This window comes from Poeciliopsis prolifica, unplaced genomic scaffold, assembly GCF_027474105.1.
Source record: "Poeciliopsis prolifica strain line A6 unplaced genomic scaffold, Auburn_PproV2 SCAFFOLD052, whole genome shotgun sequence".
Classification (NCBI taxonomy): Eukaryota; Metazoa; Chordata; class Actinopteri; order Cyprinodontiformes; family Poeciliidae; genus Poeciliopsis; species Poeciliopsis prolifica.
This window is the reverse complement of record NW_026562427.1, coordinates 3,269,690-3,288,528: the sequence shown is the minus strand read 5'-3', so window position 1 is coordinate 3,288,528 and position 18,839 is coordinate 3,269,690. Positions and strand designations below refer to the sequence as shown.

The following is an 18,839-nucleotide window of genomic DNA, read 5'->3' as shown; positions in this document are numbered from 1 at the left end:
TACAGATGAGGAAATGGCAGATAATGCCTGTGTTTTGAAAACACATCCACAGTCGTTGCCTTTTAAATCTGGCTGACCACAACTGAACCATCCTGTTTGTTTAGTGAATACTCCATAAACAGAAGACACAATAAAGCATGCATGCAGAGTTTAATGTTCCGTCACCTAGAAAGGCTTTGTTTATGGAAACTGGTGTATGGTTCGGTATCATATAGGCCGCATGCTGGAATCTTGGATTTCACAGTCCATTTACTGTGTAGGAAACTAATAAACAGATAAAAATAGGACGTTTTCTGGTCACTTTGTGTATCTGCGTGTGCATGCGTGTGTGCGTAGGCATGCTAGCAAGTGTGAAAAAAACAACGATAAGAGAAAGATCAAAAAACTGAATCAGACAATAAAATATGGGGATTCATTATTAGGCTTTAAGGGAAGACTTTTTTTGTACAAAGGTTTCACACATAAATGGCATTTTGTTGTTTTTCTGATGTGAAATTTAAGGTAAAAGGTTGATCTTTGCATAGCTATTGTAGCTCTGTTGAAGACACACTCTCATACAGTGGGGAAAATATGTGTTCAACAAGTCAATATTTTTCACAGAAAAAATTGATTTAGGCTGATTGATATCTAATCCACACATACAATTGATTGGTCTGCAAATAATGTACGATGACGAGTGAAAGATTGAATAAGATTGGAAAATATCAAGAAAAGGAAGCCCTGAAAGGTGGAAAAGGTTTAAAAATCAAAGAAAAGAGACAAAATTTGTCAGAGTTTGGAAACAAATACTTAAATCCATACGGACAAATTAATATCAGATGCTGGACGCTTGTCTATGGTTTATAGAAATGGTTCTCATTATACAAGCATCACGCAAGACATATGTGCCTGAATGAGTAACAGACATGTTCAAGACAGTTTAAGGTTGTCATTACCGATAAAAGCTTTGCTACTGTAAAGTACTGATTGACAAAAACCGTACGTTTTTGTTGCCACACAAAGTTCAATACTTTTTCCATGCCATTTCACATGACATGCGGAAAAGGTGAACAGTATGCACTGACAATTTGTAACAGTGCATAAAAACTGCAGTTCATTTATTAATTTGTATGAACTAATGTGAAAATTTGAGTCGATATCGATGTCCGTTATCAATGTTGCCACTATGACAGATAATTGATATTTAACGATATTATGTACATTATTTTGCTACCTTTTTGACACTTTGACAAACACGACCACACCACTGACTTCACTGCAGCTTTTCAGCCGATACAAAATGAAGATGCATGTTTTGTTCAAGAAGGTTTTTTTTTTCTTGCATGCTTTTTTGTAATATTATGTTTATTAGGTATTTTGAAAATTTATACAGAAAGAAAAAAAAGGTCCTTCTAATAACTTTGCCTGTTCTGGTGCCAATTCTGGCAAATTTAAGTTCTCCAGCAGTTCAAGTTCAAGTGCATTGTTTTTTTACTGTGGAATAGTGCAATTTTTCATAAAACTGTTTGAAGCATTTATCTATACATTTATTATTCATATGACAACAACCGTTTCCGTCCTGAATTGAGGATATAAAGTTTGCACCAGGGGATTTGTTTACTAATCTTGTCAAATATTTGTTTGGTTTGTTTCTTGAATGCTTTTAAAGCCAAACACGGTGGTTTGAAATGAATTAAGACAGAGATTACATGCAGTCACATAGAGAATGTGAAGTGCATATCATGAGTCTTAAAGTTCTCCATAAGCCGACAGATATTCATAGTAGTTGTTTTTAGCCAAAACAAATAAGAAAAAAGAAAGAAAAAGTATTTTGTTTTCTACTCCAAGATGCTTAAACATGCAAAACTGTACTAACTTCATTTTCCTCCAATGTGATTTTTGAGTAGTTTTTGTAAAAGCTTGCACAATGAGTTTATATTTAATATGCATGTAATCTAGCATCCATGGCATTCCTGGAATTTTAAATAATTTAGTTGCTCAATCCATTAAGGTTTACAGATTTTCAAACTGAAATACATTTCACACTAGCAGAGTAGTCAAACTGCAATTATACAGAGAAACAAGTCCAAGTGACAGTGAGAGATGAGGCAGAGAGAAAAACATGAGCTGTTTGTGTCTAGCTGTGAGCATCAATGGGATTGATTATTATCTCCCAGTCTGGCAGAGCTTGAGCTACAAGCTAACTTCAGAGAGTTACAAACACAAGTCCCAACAAATGAATAACAGATCTTAAACCCTCCCTCCCCTTTTAATATGTATGATGAAATAAAGAGTGGCAAGAAAAAGATGACTTCCTTTGAGTCATTGTTGAAGCAATCACTAGGACCAACATTGACGTAATACTTCAAAGTGTTGCAAAGTCTACAGCAGGGTTTAGTTTCAAGAGGGAAGAAGTATCATTTTTGACAAACTACCAGAATTAGTTTTTCCCTGAGACCATCCAAGATTTATCCGCCTGAATAATAACACTGTCTGTTTCTTTGTGTGTCATGCATTGTGAAAATACTTTTTTTTGTACAATTTGTTTAAAAGCTTAGATTCTCATCACCAAATTTAAAACGAGAGCCTTGCAAGTGAAAATGCATTGCACCAAGCTCTAGAAACCCTTGTTTCTGTCAGTGAAATGCATTTTATAACTGAGGATGCTGGGTTTGTTGGTACCGCTTTCATATTTCAGCTCTGTTGAACAACACTTCTGTAAATGTTTGGGAGCTGGAGAAATCAATATCTGCACTTCTAAAGGCAAAAATGTTCTCATTGTTTAAAGATTTCCTCCATTGAACATCACACCTTTAGTTTTTTTTTTTTTTTATGTTTTTATTTTCATATAATGAAGCACTGCTTTCTTTGGGTGATGGGTAGGCAGTTGAAGTCAAGGCTGTTCTCGCCACAAACATCAGTTTATTTTTTTCTTCTTGAACTCCTCGTTGAAAGACATGAAAACCACCCGTCCTTCGTGCACACATGCAACTGCATATTGCCAGACAATGTTGGTTTTGTTCATGACATATCCTTGTCTTCTCGCCTTTTGCAGCCACGATTTAGATCAATAATGCTCACAAGACAATTTTAAAGGAGCCCAACATGGAATCATTCTTTTCATAAAATGATCAAAAGTTAAAATTATTTTATTTTCCTAACAATTCTTCACCCCATTATATTTCAATACTATGTATTTCTATCCAGGCTGCCTAAAAAAAACATCTCAACCTCTTTTTTACACTCCTAATTCCTGCGGGGGCTGTTGATACTTTCTTCAAGTGGTCAATGAACAAAAGTCGTTGACCACCATTTCATCACAATGCCAAACATATTGCAGACCAGATCAGAAAGCATGAGTTCGACCTTTACGTCTGTGGCACAATTTTATGTCAGTGAAATTGATCCAACTGCATCATAAACATTTATCCCATGTTAGGCTACATTCTCTTTCACATATATTTGGAAAAAAAAAAGTGGTTTTATTATTATCATGATTATTCGAACAATGTTTACGATTACATTTTGTGTTTTTATCGAATAACAGCCCATCTGTAGTTTGCGTGTGTTGCGGATGTTGAAATTACCTGGCTAAACATGTTTTCATCCAAGTCATTTTCAGCAGCTCGACGGCTCTTTGCAGCATCGGTTGGGCACTGCAAGCAGGAGACAGAAAATACATGTCACTGTATACTTTTCACTCTGTTGAGCTACTTTACTAACAGTAACGGCAATAAAATGACAAAGTGGTAGCACAGCATTACATTTTTTTTTAATAGCAAAGGCCTATTCATTATGTCAGCAAATTAGCTTATTAGCTGGATTTAAGTTAGCATTGTCTGAATGTCAGTTGGATTGGGATGGGATTGTAGACCTTTGATTATAAAATAACTGTATAAAAGCTAAGACTCTATTAAATGTCACTGCAAAAATAATTACATGAACTTTTTCTTCTACTAAAGTCTCAAGCATAATCTTAGATCTCAGGGTTTGAACTGAACCACAGATATTTTCATAGTGAATGGGAAATGATACAAGAATGCTAGGTTGATATGCATATTCTGCTCCATAAATCACACAGGTTATGCTTTGCACATCTGGAGAGTGAAGTCTTTTGCATTTTTTTTCATAATGCAAATTATTGCCAGGATGTAAAGCTACTGGCAATGTACAGTAAATGTTCAAGTCATGCCAGAGACTCTGAATTGTATTTGGCCTTTTGCTGGACCGTTCTGACATGGATTAACTTATATGCAAACAATTCTATTCTCAAGTCTCTTGTAGCCTCTCGCAGGATTTTCCTGTGTTTTCCTCCGGCTATCATCCCATCAACTCTGCCCAGCTTCCCTGCCAAGCTGAAGAGAAGCATTCTCACGGAATGACGCCGTCACCTCCACTAAACACTGTGGAGATGGGCAGAGAAGAATTCGCAAAATGGGATCCCATCAAAGCACCTCTGTCCAACGTTTTTACATCCCTTGTGGCAAGTACAAAGTTAAATTCTTATGCCTTTTTTCCCCCAAAGTGAATTTCTTCTTTTTGTTGTTCAACAAAAGTCACATTTGTGTAATGATTAGGTAAAAAAATGTCTTATTTATATGCTCTATCTTCAAACAGCAGCTTCTCCAGTGTCACTATGGACTCTACAATAAGATGAGTTCTCCAGACAATTTATTGCACTTGATTTTAGTTAGGAATATCAGAGTTAAAAGGGCAAGATACAAACGACTTTTTAAATCCATTAATCATTCCCCTTCCTACTTGAAGAGTTTTGTGGTCGTAAAATTTCAAAATTTCAAAAAAGTTCAAAGGAAACCAACATTTTTTGCAGGGCAATGCAGAGTAAAGAAAATGACTAACTGGGTATAACTGCAACCAAACTATGGAAATAGAGTGTGGGCATAAAGGAGGCCAGAAACCAGAACATGACAATTGTACAAAATGTGGTTCATGTTCTCCACTGTGCTATTTGTCTTTAAAAATACTTCAGTTGCCACAGGTCTACAATTTTTCTCACATGCCTCTCCAGCATTCAAGCCAACTTTAGCTGTTGCTCAGAGGAATCTCTGCAGCACACATACAAAGAGCTGAAGTGTAACGGTTTTGTTCTACAAGCCCATACAATCTATTTTAGAGCATGAAGTCTTCATTGCATAAGACTTAACTGTCAAACATACGAGGGAGCACGCGCCCAGCTTTTTTGACGTCCGACTCCTTCAAACTTATTTGGATTAAGAAGGCACAAACACAAAGGCATGTAGGTAATAAAACCCTGGAGAATTATGTTGAATGAAATCAGACTAGAATTTCAATAGTTTTCAGCTGAAAAACAAACTCCTGAAGTAGGTGATTGCCAGTCTCCTCATGCCTGAGCAGACTCCTGTTCTGTTGTTAATCAAATGAATCTCTTTTCAATTTAATAAGTCTTTGGAGGTGCGCAAACAAAAACTTAAAGACAGAGAAGAAAGAAATCGAGCGGACTGGCAAGAAACAAGGGAAACAGTGGAGAATACATTATTAAAGCCCTTTGCTGTGGCTGAAAGCAAGATGCCTTAAATTAGATTTGTATTCAAAGCAAGAATATGTTTCACAATCAAAGCTGATGAGACTTAATTACACAGTATGTGATTTTATATATATATATATATATATATATATATATATATATATATATATATATATATATATATATATATATATATATATATATATATATATATATATATATATATATATATATATATATATATATGTATAGGGAAGGGGGGGGGGTGTTTTCTTGAAATTCTTTGAAGAATAAATAGTTAGACCACTGTGTTAAAGTGTTGTGTTTTGTAGATAGCGGTCTTGCTGTATCTTATATCATATATTGCAGCCTATTTTCTTTTATAGTTATGACAGAAGCTGGAAGAAATTACTACAAGCATAGCAACATGAAGACAAACCATTGGTTATTAACTAGAGCAAACCTCAAGAGCAAAGCATAAGTTCCCTTATGGTGTTTCATTTAGATAACACACACTCAGCTTTTTGTGCATCTGCTCAGTAGAAGCCTTCCAACACCATAAAGAAGCTTTAACAAGTGCCCAGTGAGCTTTTTTTTTTTTCTGGCTAAAACATTGACTGATTTCAGTTTTTCAATATGAGCAGTGAAACACTTCTAAACGTACAGATTCATAACACATTGATATAATTTTAAAACATTTATTTCTGCTTAGTTTATGATGGCTTACAGCAAATGTAAGCTGTAAGCTTACATTAGTGATGTAAGCTTACAGCTTACTTAAGCTTACTTAATCCCAATAAAAAGCTTTTCTTAAATAATAAAATGGGATGGTCATGGCCTACACAACCATGTCTAAAGACTGCTGAAGGGACAGTTGATGTCGTCACACCGTCCACAAGGAGGGTAAAGCCCCAAATGGTCATCGATATAGAAAATGTTGACGTTCACAAATACTTTTGCATTATTTCTGCAGGAATTTTGGTGTGGAAAAAGTGCACAAGCAGCATGGATGACTGTGACCGTGAAAGGACTGTAAAGCAAAGCCCATTTTAAAGTTTAGAGGAGGTTCATAAGGTGTAGACTACAGCTGGAGAAACATGGCTTACAACTGTCACACCTCATCTATTAATCCACTTCTGAACCAGACACCATACCGGAGGTGTCTTACCTGGGCTAAGGAGAGAAAGGACTAAATTGTTGCTCAAGGCGTCCTAAGAAGTAATTTTCTTTTTCTTTTTTTTTTTTTTTTTAACTGAAAGTAGCTTTTTATTTTCATTTTGAAACCAAGGTCCCAGAGTCAGGAGAAAAAAGTCAGGAGAGATGCTAAGTGCAAGTTGAGATCCAGTGTGAAGTTTCAACAGTCTGTAATTATTCACTTGTGTTTTATGATGTTTAATGGCCCGTCCACTCTGTTTTTTTTGTTGTTATTTTTCACTGTAAAGTTTTTAACGATTTGTGCTCCGTGTTCACACGACAACAACACTTTATGGGGCCCTAAAGTTTTTGATTTAATGGTTCCAGGGAAAAAAGAAAAATCTCCTACATGTATTTATTTAAACAGCGAAAATGCCTTTTTGGTTAAAAACAATTTTACAGCTAACCTCACACGTCACGTTCTCCACATTTATACCCCACCTACTGGAATGGGTGAGTAAAAACAGCATTTTGGGTAGAATACGACCTGGGTTTCCAGAACTCTTTAGCAGATTGATTGGTTCTCAGTGGTTCTCGATTAGAGAAAACCAATACCACACTCGGTTTTAGTCTTCCTTCTGTTATTGTTCCCTTTATATTTCCAACAGCAACATAATGATTCATGTGTAAGGAATTGTGGAGGTTCCTCCATCTTCTCAGTTTAAGTGTTCTTTTCTTTAGTGTTAGTATTTAGTTAATGTTTTATATTGATAATATTTATATTGGTTATATCACTTTTTCTTTGGTGGGTTTTGGTATTAAGTTGTTTACTAGATTGGGTGCACACATTTTAGTAAACGCTTGGTTTATTTAGAATATTAATTTTGTTTTTGGTTGAGTTGAAGGACTGGCTGGGAGGAGTTGATTGTCTCAAACCAGTAATTGGAACCAACCATCAGGCTGCGGGAAGCAGGGAATTTGATGTGGAAGACTCCTCCTCTCGCCCTATTGACATCTTCCTCTCACTCTATTGTTATAATATTTATGGTGTTAGGTTGTTTTGTTTTATAGTTGTGTTAAAGTAAAATGTTGTGATTTGAATTTATTTATGTTTATGTATTGGTTGTTTTGTTTGTTCCCCCACCCCTCCTTGTGTGTGTAGGCTAGCCTTTGTATATAAATTCCCCTGTGTGTTCATTGAGAGGAGTCAGTTAGTTTTGTTTGAGTTGGTATGCTTTAGTTGATTATTTTTTGGGCCCATTTTTCTTATATTTCTTTTTGAAATTTGTTGTAAAAAAAATCTTTAACTCTTTGAAAAATTAAATAGTTATTTTTTTATGCCTTTGTCCTTGAGTTTGCTGGTCGGACCATCACAGTTGGTGTCAGAAGTGGGATCCTCCAGTTAAGGACAAAGGTATATTTCTTAATTTTTTCTTTTTTTTTTTGGAAACTAAAAAAACCCTAAACCATGAGAGGAGCCAGAGGTGGAGGTGGTAAAACCAAGGCAGCTCCATCAGACAAAGAAGCGCAAACAGAGCATGAAGGGTGTGGTGCAGTTTGTGAAGAGGAGGAAGTGGATGAAGAAGGGAAAGAGCCAACCATATCTGACTTGGCAGGAATCCTGCAGGCCTACATTGGGCAGCAAAAAGATCGAGAGGCACAGTGGGAGCAAGAAATGTCACGTCAGGATTACAGGTTTAAGGCTCTCCAACACCAGTTCAGTTTATTTCAAGAGGAGTTTCAGGCCCAGTCTTCTGCAGGCCTGAAGCCTATTGTGCAAGACCACGCCTCCTCATCTGTTGGATTGAAGCCTGATGTGGATAGTTCACTTCCAGAACCTGCTCTGTCGGCTGTTAAATCAGGTGATTCAATTTCTACACATTTCTATAAAGAACCAAAACTGCAAAAGCTAAGTGAGGAGGATGATATTGAGCATTTCCTCATAACTTTTGAGAGGATAGCATGTGTTTGCAGATGGCCAAAAAGTGACTGGGCATTTCAATTGATTCCACTATTGACTGGTAAAGCCAGGAGTGCATATGTACATATGGATATGGAGGAATCGATGAACTATGATAATGTTAAAGCTGCTATTTTACAGAAATATGAAATTAACAGCGAGACTTATCGTCAGAGGTTCCGTTCTCTTCATGTGGAACCGAATGAGTCTCCCAAGGAACTTTATGTGAGACTTAAAGAACTGTATGGCAAATGGGTTCAACCCCGAGGTAAGACTGTTGAAGAGATAAATGACGTCATAATTCTTGAACAGTATTTCCGAATGTTGTCCCCAGAACTCCAAGTTTGGATTAAGGAACGAAACCCCAAAAATGCAGCCGAGGCAGTTTCCCTCGCGGATGCCTTTGTGGCCGCCCGTAGGAAGACTCAACCGTGGGCTTTTAGAACTGCAAAAAGGGAGTTTACTCCAACTTCAGGTAACTCCAGTCGAACTGAAAATGTGAGTAAGCAGTTTGGAATAGAAAAAGGTTTTTCCCCCGGTCAAACAAAAACTTTGAAAAAACCCATCTGCTATCTATGTGGCCAGGAGGGCCACACAAAGCCTATGTGTCCTCAAAATCCTGCAAACCTCTCTCAGATGTGTTTTGTTCCCAGAGACAACCATGTTTTGAACAGACAAAACCAGCCACTGATGGAGACTACAGTGGGATAGAGGGTCAAAAGGTCAAAGCCCTGATTGACACAGGAAGCACCCAGACATTGGTACACCGCAGGTATGTCCCACCGCATATTATTTGCACCTCTGAAACCATACCCATCTGCTGTGTCCATGGGGATGAAAAACAATATCCAACAGCAGATATTTACATGAGAGTGCAAGGACATGTTTACCTGTTAAAGGTGGGTGTTATGGATGCATTACCCTTTCCTGTTGTCTTGGGAAATGATCTTCCAATTCTCCCTGACCTAGTGAATGGTTTTAAAATGTGTAATGTTGTATTGACACGATCCCAAGCAAAGACTTTTGGGGAAGATGAGTCCAGTCTAAGAGCCTTGCCATTTTTTGGGGCTGAGATTGAAGAAGGTCAAACTAAAGAACGCAAGTCTCGTGCACAGCGCAAGCGAGAAAAATTCAAACATACCACAGCCTTCCTGTGTTACCTGAACCTGAGGTGCAGTTAGACTTTGAAATTCCTGATAATATTAGTGAGCTGCAGCACCAGGATGGAAGTCTGACTGACCTTATTAAGAGGGTTGAAGCAGCAGGTGGAGCTGCAGAGGAATTTCATATGCAAAATGGCATCCTCTATAGGAGACATGGAGATGTACAACAACTGGTGTTGCCCAGAAAGGTCAGAAAAACAGTATTAATTTTGGGCCATGCAATTCCCTGGGCTGGCCACCTGGGGAAACATAAAACCATAGCCCGAATCCAACGGTGTTTCTACTGGCCTGGATTACACAAAGATGTTGCCAGCTTTTGCAGGAGTTGTCCTCAATGTCAGAAAACATCCACCAGATTTGCAGCGAGAGCTCCTCTTCAACCCCTTCCTATTATAAATACACCATTTGACCGTTTGGGCATGGATGTTGTGGGTCCAGTGGAGAAGAGCAAATCAGGGACTGAGAACCACCCCATATCACCCGCTGGTACCTGGCAATGCAACCATTCCAGTTTGACGTTCATCACATCCCGGGGAAGCTGAACACGACTGCCGACTACCTGTCACACTGGCCCATGGAGTTTCCAGAAGAGGGGAGTGTGTGGAGGTTCCTCCATCTTCTCAGTTTAAGTGTTCTTTTCTTTAGTGTTAGTATTTAGTTAATGTTTTATATTGATAATATTTATATTGGTTATATCACTTTTTCTTTGGTGGGTTTTGGTATTAAGTTGTTTACTAGATTGGGTGCACACATTTTAGTAAACGCTTGGTTTATTTAGAATATTAATTTTGTTTTTGGTTGAGTTGAAGGACTGGCTGGGAGGAGTTGATTGTCTCAAACCAGTAATTGGAACCAACCATCAGGCTGCGGGAAGCAGGGAATTTGATGTGGAAGACTCCTCCTCTCGCCCTATTGACATCTTCCTCTCACTCTATTGTTATAATATTTATGGTGTTAGGTTGTTTTGTTTTATAGTTGTGTTAAAGTAAAATGTTGTGATTTGAATTTATTTATGTTTATGTATTGGTTGTTTTGTTTGTTCCCCCACCCCTCCTTGTGTGTGTGTGTAGGCTAGCCTTTGTATATAAATTCCCCTGTGTTCATTGAGAAGAGTCAGTTAGTTTTGTTTGAGTTGGTATGCTTTAGTTGATTATTTTTGGGCCCATTTTTCTTATATTTCTTTTTGAAATTTGTTGTAAAAAAATCTTTAACTCTTTGAAAAATTAAATAGTTATTTTTTTATGACTTTGTCCTTGAGTTTGCTGGTCGGACCATCACAGGAAAAAAATAAATGTCTGCTTTGTGTTGATTCGGTTTCAGTGTGATTCACAGGGAGAAAGCATTTCCTGTCTTACCCGGGCGCCGAGGATCTCGCAGCAGGACTCTTCAATTGCAAGAGATGGGTCACAATACAGCATCACCTGCTGAACATCCATCTGGAGAAGAGAGCATGAAAACCAAAGCAGAGGAGGAAATTACTAACAGTGCTTTGCATGCAGGGCTACGCGCCCGCAGTTGTATTTCTGCTATAAGTTAAAGCGAGGCAGTAAACATGGCTAAAGGCCAATTAATTTTTTTCCATTCAAACAAATCATTTGGAAAGCTGTGTGTTGAGAGCTTCACCTTTATGTGTGTGCATGAGCCATCCTTTCTGCACTTACATAGCATCTGTTTTGCATTCTAACGAAGGAGCCAAACTGCTTTTCATTAACATTCCTATCTTAATCTTGATTTATTCCATAGTCTTGCTGTAATAATCAAATTCAAATAAGGCTGCCACAAATTAAAAAAAAATCCACATATCTCGCATAATCACATCAATAACTCTATTTAATATAAACGGGCATTGTGTGCTTTAGTAATGTGTGGCAAGGGATTTTATTGTTATGTAGTGTACAAATGAGTTATTCCATGTTGCTGTAACATCTGATAAAGGTAGCTATTTATTTAAAGTATAACATCGGTTAATACACTGAACACCTGGCAGTCACTGTATATCAAATTTAACATAGAGGCGTGAGAATTCAGTTGGTCTCTCTCTGTTTTTTAAAGCTTGGAAGAATACTGAGTATGGTGGAATGAAAGTAACTTTTCAAGCATATCCAAAACCCATAAACCTTTGTCACATTTTGGAACTATATAAACACACTCTTCAGTAAAATTAACACAGATGCAATGTGGTAAATCAACACAAAGTTGTGCGTTGCGAAGTTAAAGTAAAACATAAAAAATGAAAAGTAGGATTGCCATTTTTAGTGAAAAAACATCAATTGAAATTCACCTCAAATGTGTGCTTCCCATTTGTGACTTGAAACAAGAATTTTGAAAGTTTCTCTGAGGACTCTGTAATTGGAAAGTAACATTACTTTATTTTTAGAGTTTGTTGGGTAGTTATTAGAGAAAAAAAAATAGTAGATCTTAGCCTTAAAAGGTAAAGGCTTACAATGCATTCTTATAATGCATTCTCCCCAGCCAACCTGTCATGATTCCAGCCCTTTAGCTCTACCTTGACTGTGCTGATTATTCATTACCCTCACCTGCACTGTGCTGCTCCCTATTTAAACGGCTTGTCGTCACCAGCTCAGTGCGAAATTCTCTGTTTCCCCAGTCACAGCTTTCAAGCCTTGTTTCATGTTTTAAAGAGTTTTCTGATCCTGCCTGTTTTTTGACCGCAGATTTGTGTCTCGTCCTTCTGCTGTAGGAAGAGTTCTGCCCTCCTGTCTCTGACCCTAACTCCAATTTTCTGATTACTGGATTTTCATTGCCTGAGATCCTCCTGTGCATGACCCTGGATCGCTTCAATGACTCAGCCTCTGGTTGGCAGATTTTGTCCCTTTTGTCTGTTTGCCCCAAGAGAGTTTCGGATAAGTTATTCTTACCTGCACCGGACTGGCATCCGAGGCCCGAACACCCAGGAGTGTGTGTCCGTCGGTCTGTAGGACGCTTCGGGGCTCGAGGGGCTTTGTCTCGATGGAGTTGCAGTCAACGTGAAGGGAGGCGGCGTCGCGTTGCACGCTGAGGGCCAGCTTGTGCCACTGGAGGTCCGTCAGGGCTTCGACGCCTTCACCGTTAAAGACGCAGCTCACCAGCTCAGCCTCAGGGTCGGCACCTCTGGCTCGCAAGGTCAAGGTGCCGTCGGGAGCGCTGAAGTCCACCGAAAGCTTCGGTTAGGGAGGAAGGGAGTCGGTTATGAAGGGATAAGAAGTTAAACGCTACATAAAAATGTATTCTTGTATCTCGAGTTATCTTGAGTTAAACAATAATTTGCACATTAAAATAGAAGCAAGCGGCACAAAACGACACAAACACGAGGTAGTAAAGGAAGGCATTAATTACGCACATAAGGAGAGCAGCCAATCAATCACAACTAATGAGGCAACTTAGCCTCCATCCATCATACACACTAAGCATTTAAATCTGGCCTCAGACTCGTAGCGATTATCGAGACTCGGAGGGACTCCAGTGCTTCATCATGGAACACATATGAATAATAATGAAGGTGAATGAAAGACGAGAGCTGGAGATGATTGAGGTAGGATGGACAAAGAAAGGGAGAGAGAGGAAGGGTTGCCCAATGACAAATAAGGCAGGACAAAAGGCAAATGGGATGAAAGGGGGGAGAGAATTGAAAAGATGTCGCGTGAGGAAAAAAAAATCGAAAGGGAAAGTGGATGACTATGCAAAAAGTGATGAGAGGGACACGGAAGAAAAGTTAGATGATTAAAAGGTGAGCGATCGATGGATAGGGTATAAATGAGAGAGGGGACGTGTGGCGATGGGAGGAAAGAGGGGTGCTGCGGTACAAAGAGAAAGTGTGAAGCATGCAGCACCTGTGGATATCCCTGCTGATCCGATATCTGAAAGAGGTAGATGGTGTCCCTCAGTGCAGACTTTTTCAAAGCCAGGGTGAAGATCAACGTGAACTCCTCAGGTAAGCCGTGAGGGAACACCTGACTGGAACACGGAAGGTAGGAAATGTCAGATACATGATAATTGAAATCATTCAGTAAAACAAAATACACACATCAATACCAAACTTCATTTCCCAACAAAATATTTCATTTCAGTATTAGCTGTTTATTTATACATAAATAAGTATAAAACACTTCACATTATTACATGAAAATACATGCAATATTCAAATTAAAATATTTTTACATTTAATATTAGTAATATTAAATCCTCCTTTTTATAAGTTTTGTCATTCTAAAATAAATAAAGTATGAAATATGATCACTGAATCAGACTGGGACTTTGTTTAAGCCAATTCTTTAATAACTCGCATCGTTACCCAGGGATAAAATTAAGTGCTATCATCTTTTTTCAGACATTATGAATGCAAAAAAAACTCCTCCCAAAAGTCCAGATCATATATATTTATATTCTCCACAATAATTCACCCTTCAGACAGTATTTAGCTTGATCTCAGGGAGTCACTCTAGACAAAACACGGTTTGAAGTAAAATTTCTAAGCAACCTCCTGAACAAATTATTAAAATAATTTGTAAATTTATGAAAAAAGTTTTTTAGCAGCTCTGTAGTTCAACAATTATGCAGCTTTTTGTATTCCCAAAGGATAAAAATATACGTATATATATATATATATATATATATATATATATATATATATATATATATATATATATATATATATATATATATATATATATATATATATATATATATATATATATATAAACACCAGAGCAATAGAGGCCCAGATCTACCACACCAGACAAGACCCAAGGTGTAGGTTGTGCAAGGAGGCCCCTGAGACAGTCCAGCACATCACAGCAGGGTGCAAGATACTGGCAGGGAAAGCGTACATGGAACGACATAACCAAGTGGCAGGCATAGTCTACAGAAACATCTGTGCAGAATATGGACTGGAAACCCCGAGATCAAAGTGGGAAACACCCCCAAAGGTGGTGGAGAACGCCAGAGCTAAGATCCTGTGGGACTTCCAGATCCAGACAGACAAAATGGTAATGGCGAACCAACCAGACATGGTCGTAGTGGATAAACAACAGAGGAAAGCCGTTGTGGTAGATGTAGCAATACCAAGTGATTGCAACATCAGGAAAAAGGAGCACGAGAAACTGGAGAAATACCAGGGCCTCAGGGAAGAACTGGAGAGGGCCTGGAAGGTGAAGACCACAGTGGTGCCTGTGGTCATCGGGGCCCTCGGGACAGTAACCCCCAAACTGGAGCAGTGGCTACAACAGATCCCAGGAACAACATCAGACATCTCAGTCCAGAAATGTTCAGTCCTTGGCACAGCCAAGATACTGCAGGACCCTCAAGCTCCCAGGCCTCTGGTAGAGGACCCGAGCTCAGAGGATAAGAACCACCCGCGGTGGGTGAGAAGGGAATTTTATATATATATATATATATATATATATATATATATATATATATATATAGATAGATAGATAGATAGATAGATAGATAGATAGATAGATAGATAGATAGATAGATAGATAGATAGATAGATAGATAGATAGATAGATAGATAGATAGATAGATAGATAGATAGATAGATAGATAGATAGATAGATAGATAGATAGATCTATCTATATATGTTTTCTGTTTTCCGGACACTCTATTGGCCTAGTTTTGAATCCGTAAAGCACAATGCAATGCCGGTGTGTGTGCGTGTTTGTGTGTGTGACCCTTTGGCATTAATTTTCATAGCAGAAAGAGTACGGCAGGCTTCATCCTTCGGTTTCAGTCAAGGGCATCTAAGATCACAAATTCAAAACACACACACAAAAATACAATCCATACAGGTGTGTGTATATATTGAGAGACGGGGTTTCACGATGGAGCCCAGTGAAATGTCTCCTCACTGAGACGGTAAAAACTTTGAAATATTCTCCCTCGCTCTATTTCACTGCAACTCTTTCCCTTTGCACGCACACAGAATTGTTGATGCAGGCAGCTGGTCTCCCACTTCTAGAAGTTGGGTGACGTTGATTTATGAGCGAGGTAGGATCCCAGGGAAAACAGGCAAGTACGAGACGTCAAAACAAAGAGAAGATGAGTGGGGGGAATAAAAAAGGTGAGAAGGAGAAAAGGCTGAACAAAAAGAAGACAAAGAAGGACAGAGAGGTGCAAAAAAAAATTTAAAAAAATAAATAAATAAAAATACAGCAAGGGACCAAATAAATGCATAGGAGTTTTGGCTTTTCATAATTAAAGAATGTGTGTGGAAAAGTTGATGAAGAAAAGATGGAAAAAATGTGACAGAACGCGCCACACACAGATAGAGAGGAGAAAGAGAAAACGTCGTGCTCAGAACAGAGTCGCTTTGCTGTCGATTAGAGACATGAGCTGCAGGGCACCAAACAACTCAGAAAAACTATCGACTTTGTTTTTAGTTGGAAGGGCTGAAACATGCCCTGTTACATTCAGGGTCATTAAAATAAATAAAAAATTAAATAAAAAAATAAAATCCCAGAAACAGACCGGCATACGGTCCAAGAAGAGATGACCCAGAATGAATCAGACAGACTCAGATTTCAGGGAAACTTTCATCTTCCTCTCTTGTTTTAGCCACAGGACAGGAGAAAAACAAAGGAAATATGAAAAAAAAAAAGAAAAACTGCAGAATATCTTGCTGAAGAACCGGATATTAACCGGAGAGGAACATCAACACCTGTATGGAGACTTCATAAGTGTGCTTGGATCCACTGCTTGCAGTGGCTGCAGTCTCTGTCTCCTAGCGCATCAGTCAGAGCTAACCAGAAGGAATGTTAAACAGCGAGTACCTGTCACATGAAAGAAACGGATTCAGTTTGAAAGCGACAGCTGACAGATGCTTTTACTTGCTGTAGGTTTTCCCTGTTGCGAGATTGCTTTGCATTTCTTTCCTTTGTGAAATTTAAACAAATTATAAACACCTAATCTGTTGCAGGGTCTTCATGCTATTTCCATAATGGCGCACAGCTCACAGGATGGATGAGTGGATGTTTTAGAAATAAATGAAATTATAGTGAATCAGCTGTTTGTGAAGATACCTTCAGTTATCAACTAATCAGCTGCTATCTTCGTGTCATGAAGTATCTTTAACTGGTTAAATAGCATCACACTCAGATTATTAAAAATAAACCTAGACTTAACCAAATATGAATTTGCTGAAAACTGAAATCCCTGTGGTGAGATTTGACTTGTGTCTTTTTTCAACGTCACTTGATGCTTACAGTCATCTCCATCGGGTTTTTGGTCAAAACCTCAAGATCTGAGTAAGATATAAAGATTAATGAAGGATGTCAAGTTTTTATTTTTATTTTGCATCATTAGCTTTCTTCTAGTCAGGTAACTGTACATCCATCCATTGTCATTCTTCTGTTTGAAACGGGGATGTAGGAGAAAAGAAGGCCATGAATAAAACCAAAACAACACATTCCTCTCCATTTCATTCCAGTCCAGAAGAGATGTGCAGTTTCTCCAGCATTTTTTGGATCTACCCAGAAGTCTCCTCCCAATAGAGCGTAACAAAAAATAAACAAATAAAATCGAGGCATCCAGAAGACCTCGTAATCAACTGCCAAAGCCATTTGAAAGGACAATATCCCCTTAAAGGGAACTTAAAGTAGACTTAATCTGTCTCTAAGGTGAGTTCAACAACCACACAGATGAGGCTCATTTCTGCCACCTTTGCATGGTTCTTATTCTTCAGTACATAATCCTTGTCTAATGACTACAGGGGATAGTTGGAACATAGATAAACAAGTACATTAAGACCTCCACGACTTGTTCGTCACAACACCAGTGCAGCACCTTGACACTTCAATGGTCCTCTCCCTCAAACAGGAATTCACCGGTACTAACTCCTAAAGTGTTGCATAAAGGTTGCATTTACCCTCGTAAGATGGTGCTTTGCTGCTCTTCTTTTGTTTAGTTTTTTCTGTGTTTTTTTTCAATGGCTCCTTGTTAGTTCCCGTCACGAATAAATCCATACTCACCTTGTCTGCAACAATGTCTAACAGGAAACACTGACTAACAGCTGAAAGAAACTGTCGGTCTGATCTTCCACGATCAGAAACGACCCGGTCTGATGGTGAGGCGTTTATGAACCGCAGTCAAGTTCAGTATGGCTGTATCATCTCACAACCTGCCCACTGGCTCTTTATGCTTAAATCCCTGCCTTGGAAGCCTGCCATTGTGATGGTTATTGGATCCTTTTCTGCAAGATTGCTGTAGTCGTCTCTCATATTACACAAGCGGCTGAGCACTGGTGTCATGTCATTCATCTCTTTACTGAGCATTGCCATTATTGTGCAGTCCCAGGCCCGGGTAAGTCAATTCTCATCCTATTATCATGTCATAGAGAGTGCACTCTAAAAGAATAGGTGGAGAGCATCATGGCTTTTCCTTTCTTAATTATGTATATATACATGGAAAAAAAATAATAAATAAGAGACCACATACAATTTCCAGTTTCTCTGATTATACTTTTCATAGATATACAGTATGTTTGGGTAAAATGAACATTTCTCTTTTATTCTATGAACAACCTTTATTCAGTGTTTCTGAAATGTCGAGCAAACAATTTGTATTTAGTAGCAGAAAATGAGAAATGGTCAAAATAACAATTAAAATGCTAATGTTTTAACTCAAGAAGAGTTCAGAAAGCAATATTTGGAGGAATAACCAGGAGGTTTTCGGTGGGGTTCAGTGCAGTGGGCTCTTAATTTATTTATTTATTTTTTTCCAGAGCCGTATGTATATGCAAGACCAATTTATCTGAGGCATCAAAATCTCAAGAAACAAAACAAAATTCAGTGTATCGTACATAAAAAAAAAGACGTGTGGCCTTTCTGTGCTCTCCTTGTATGCTTGGGTTTCCTAGGAGGTGATAGAGTTCTGTGTGTTTTCTCTCTCCTTTCGCTAGAAATACTTCTCTCCGAGACTGTGACAAATAATATTTGTGACTCTTAAGATGAAAAGTAAAACATGTTTCACGTGAAAAATGAGTTGTGTAGGCAGATTCATCTTCAAGCGAGTTCGCACATCACATCCAAACACAGAGTGATAAAATACTTCCAGCTCTGAGCTGACCCATTTGGCAATTTCAAAAAAAATATATACATA

The 18,839-nt window shown here is 38.3% G+C and overlaps 1 protein-coding gene across 1 annotated transcript in view; it reads right to left on the bottom strand.

The window, feature by feature from the left end:
* Window positions 1-18,839, bottom strand: part of col16a1 (collagen, type XVI, alpha 1) — an 87,292-nt gene that overhangs the window by 46,894 nt on the left and 21,559 nt on the right. The window contains 4 exon segments of the mRNA XM_055058816.1: window positions 3,567-3,635; window positions 11,098-11,178; window positions 12,622-12,903; window positions 13,573-13,696. Coding sequence (XP_054914791.1) covers window positions 3,567-3,635; window positions 11,098-11,178; window positions 12,622-12,903; window positions 13,573-13,696 — 556 coding nt within the window.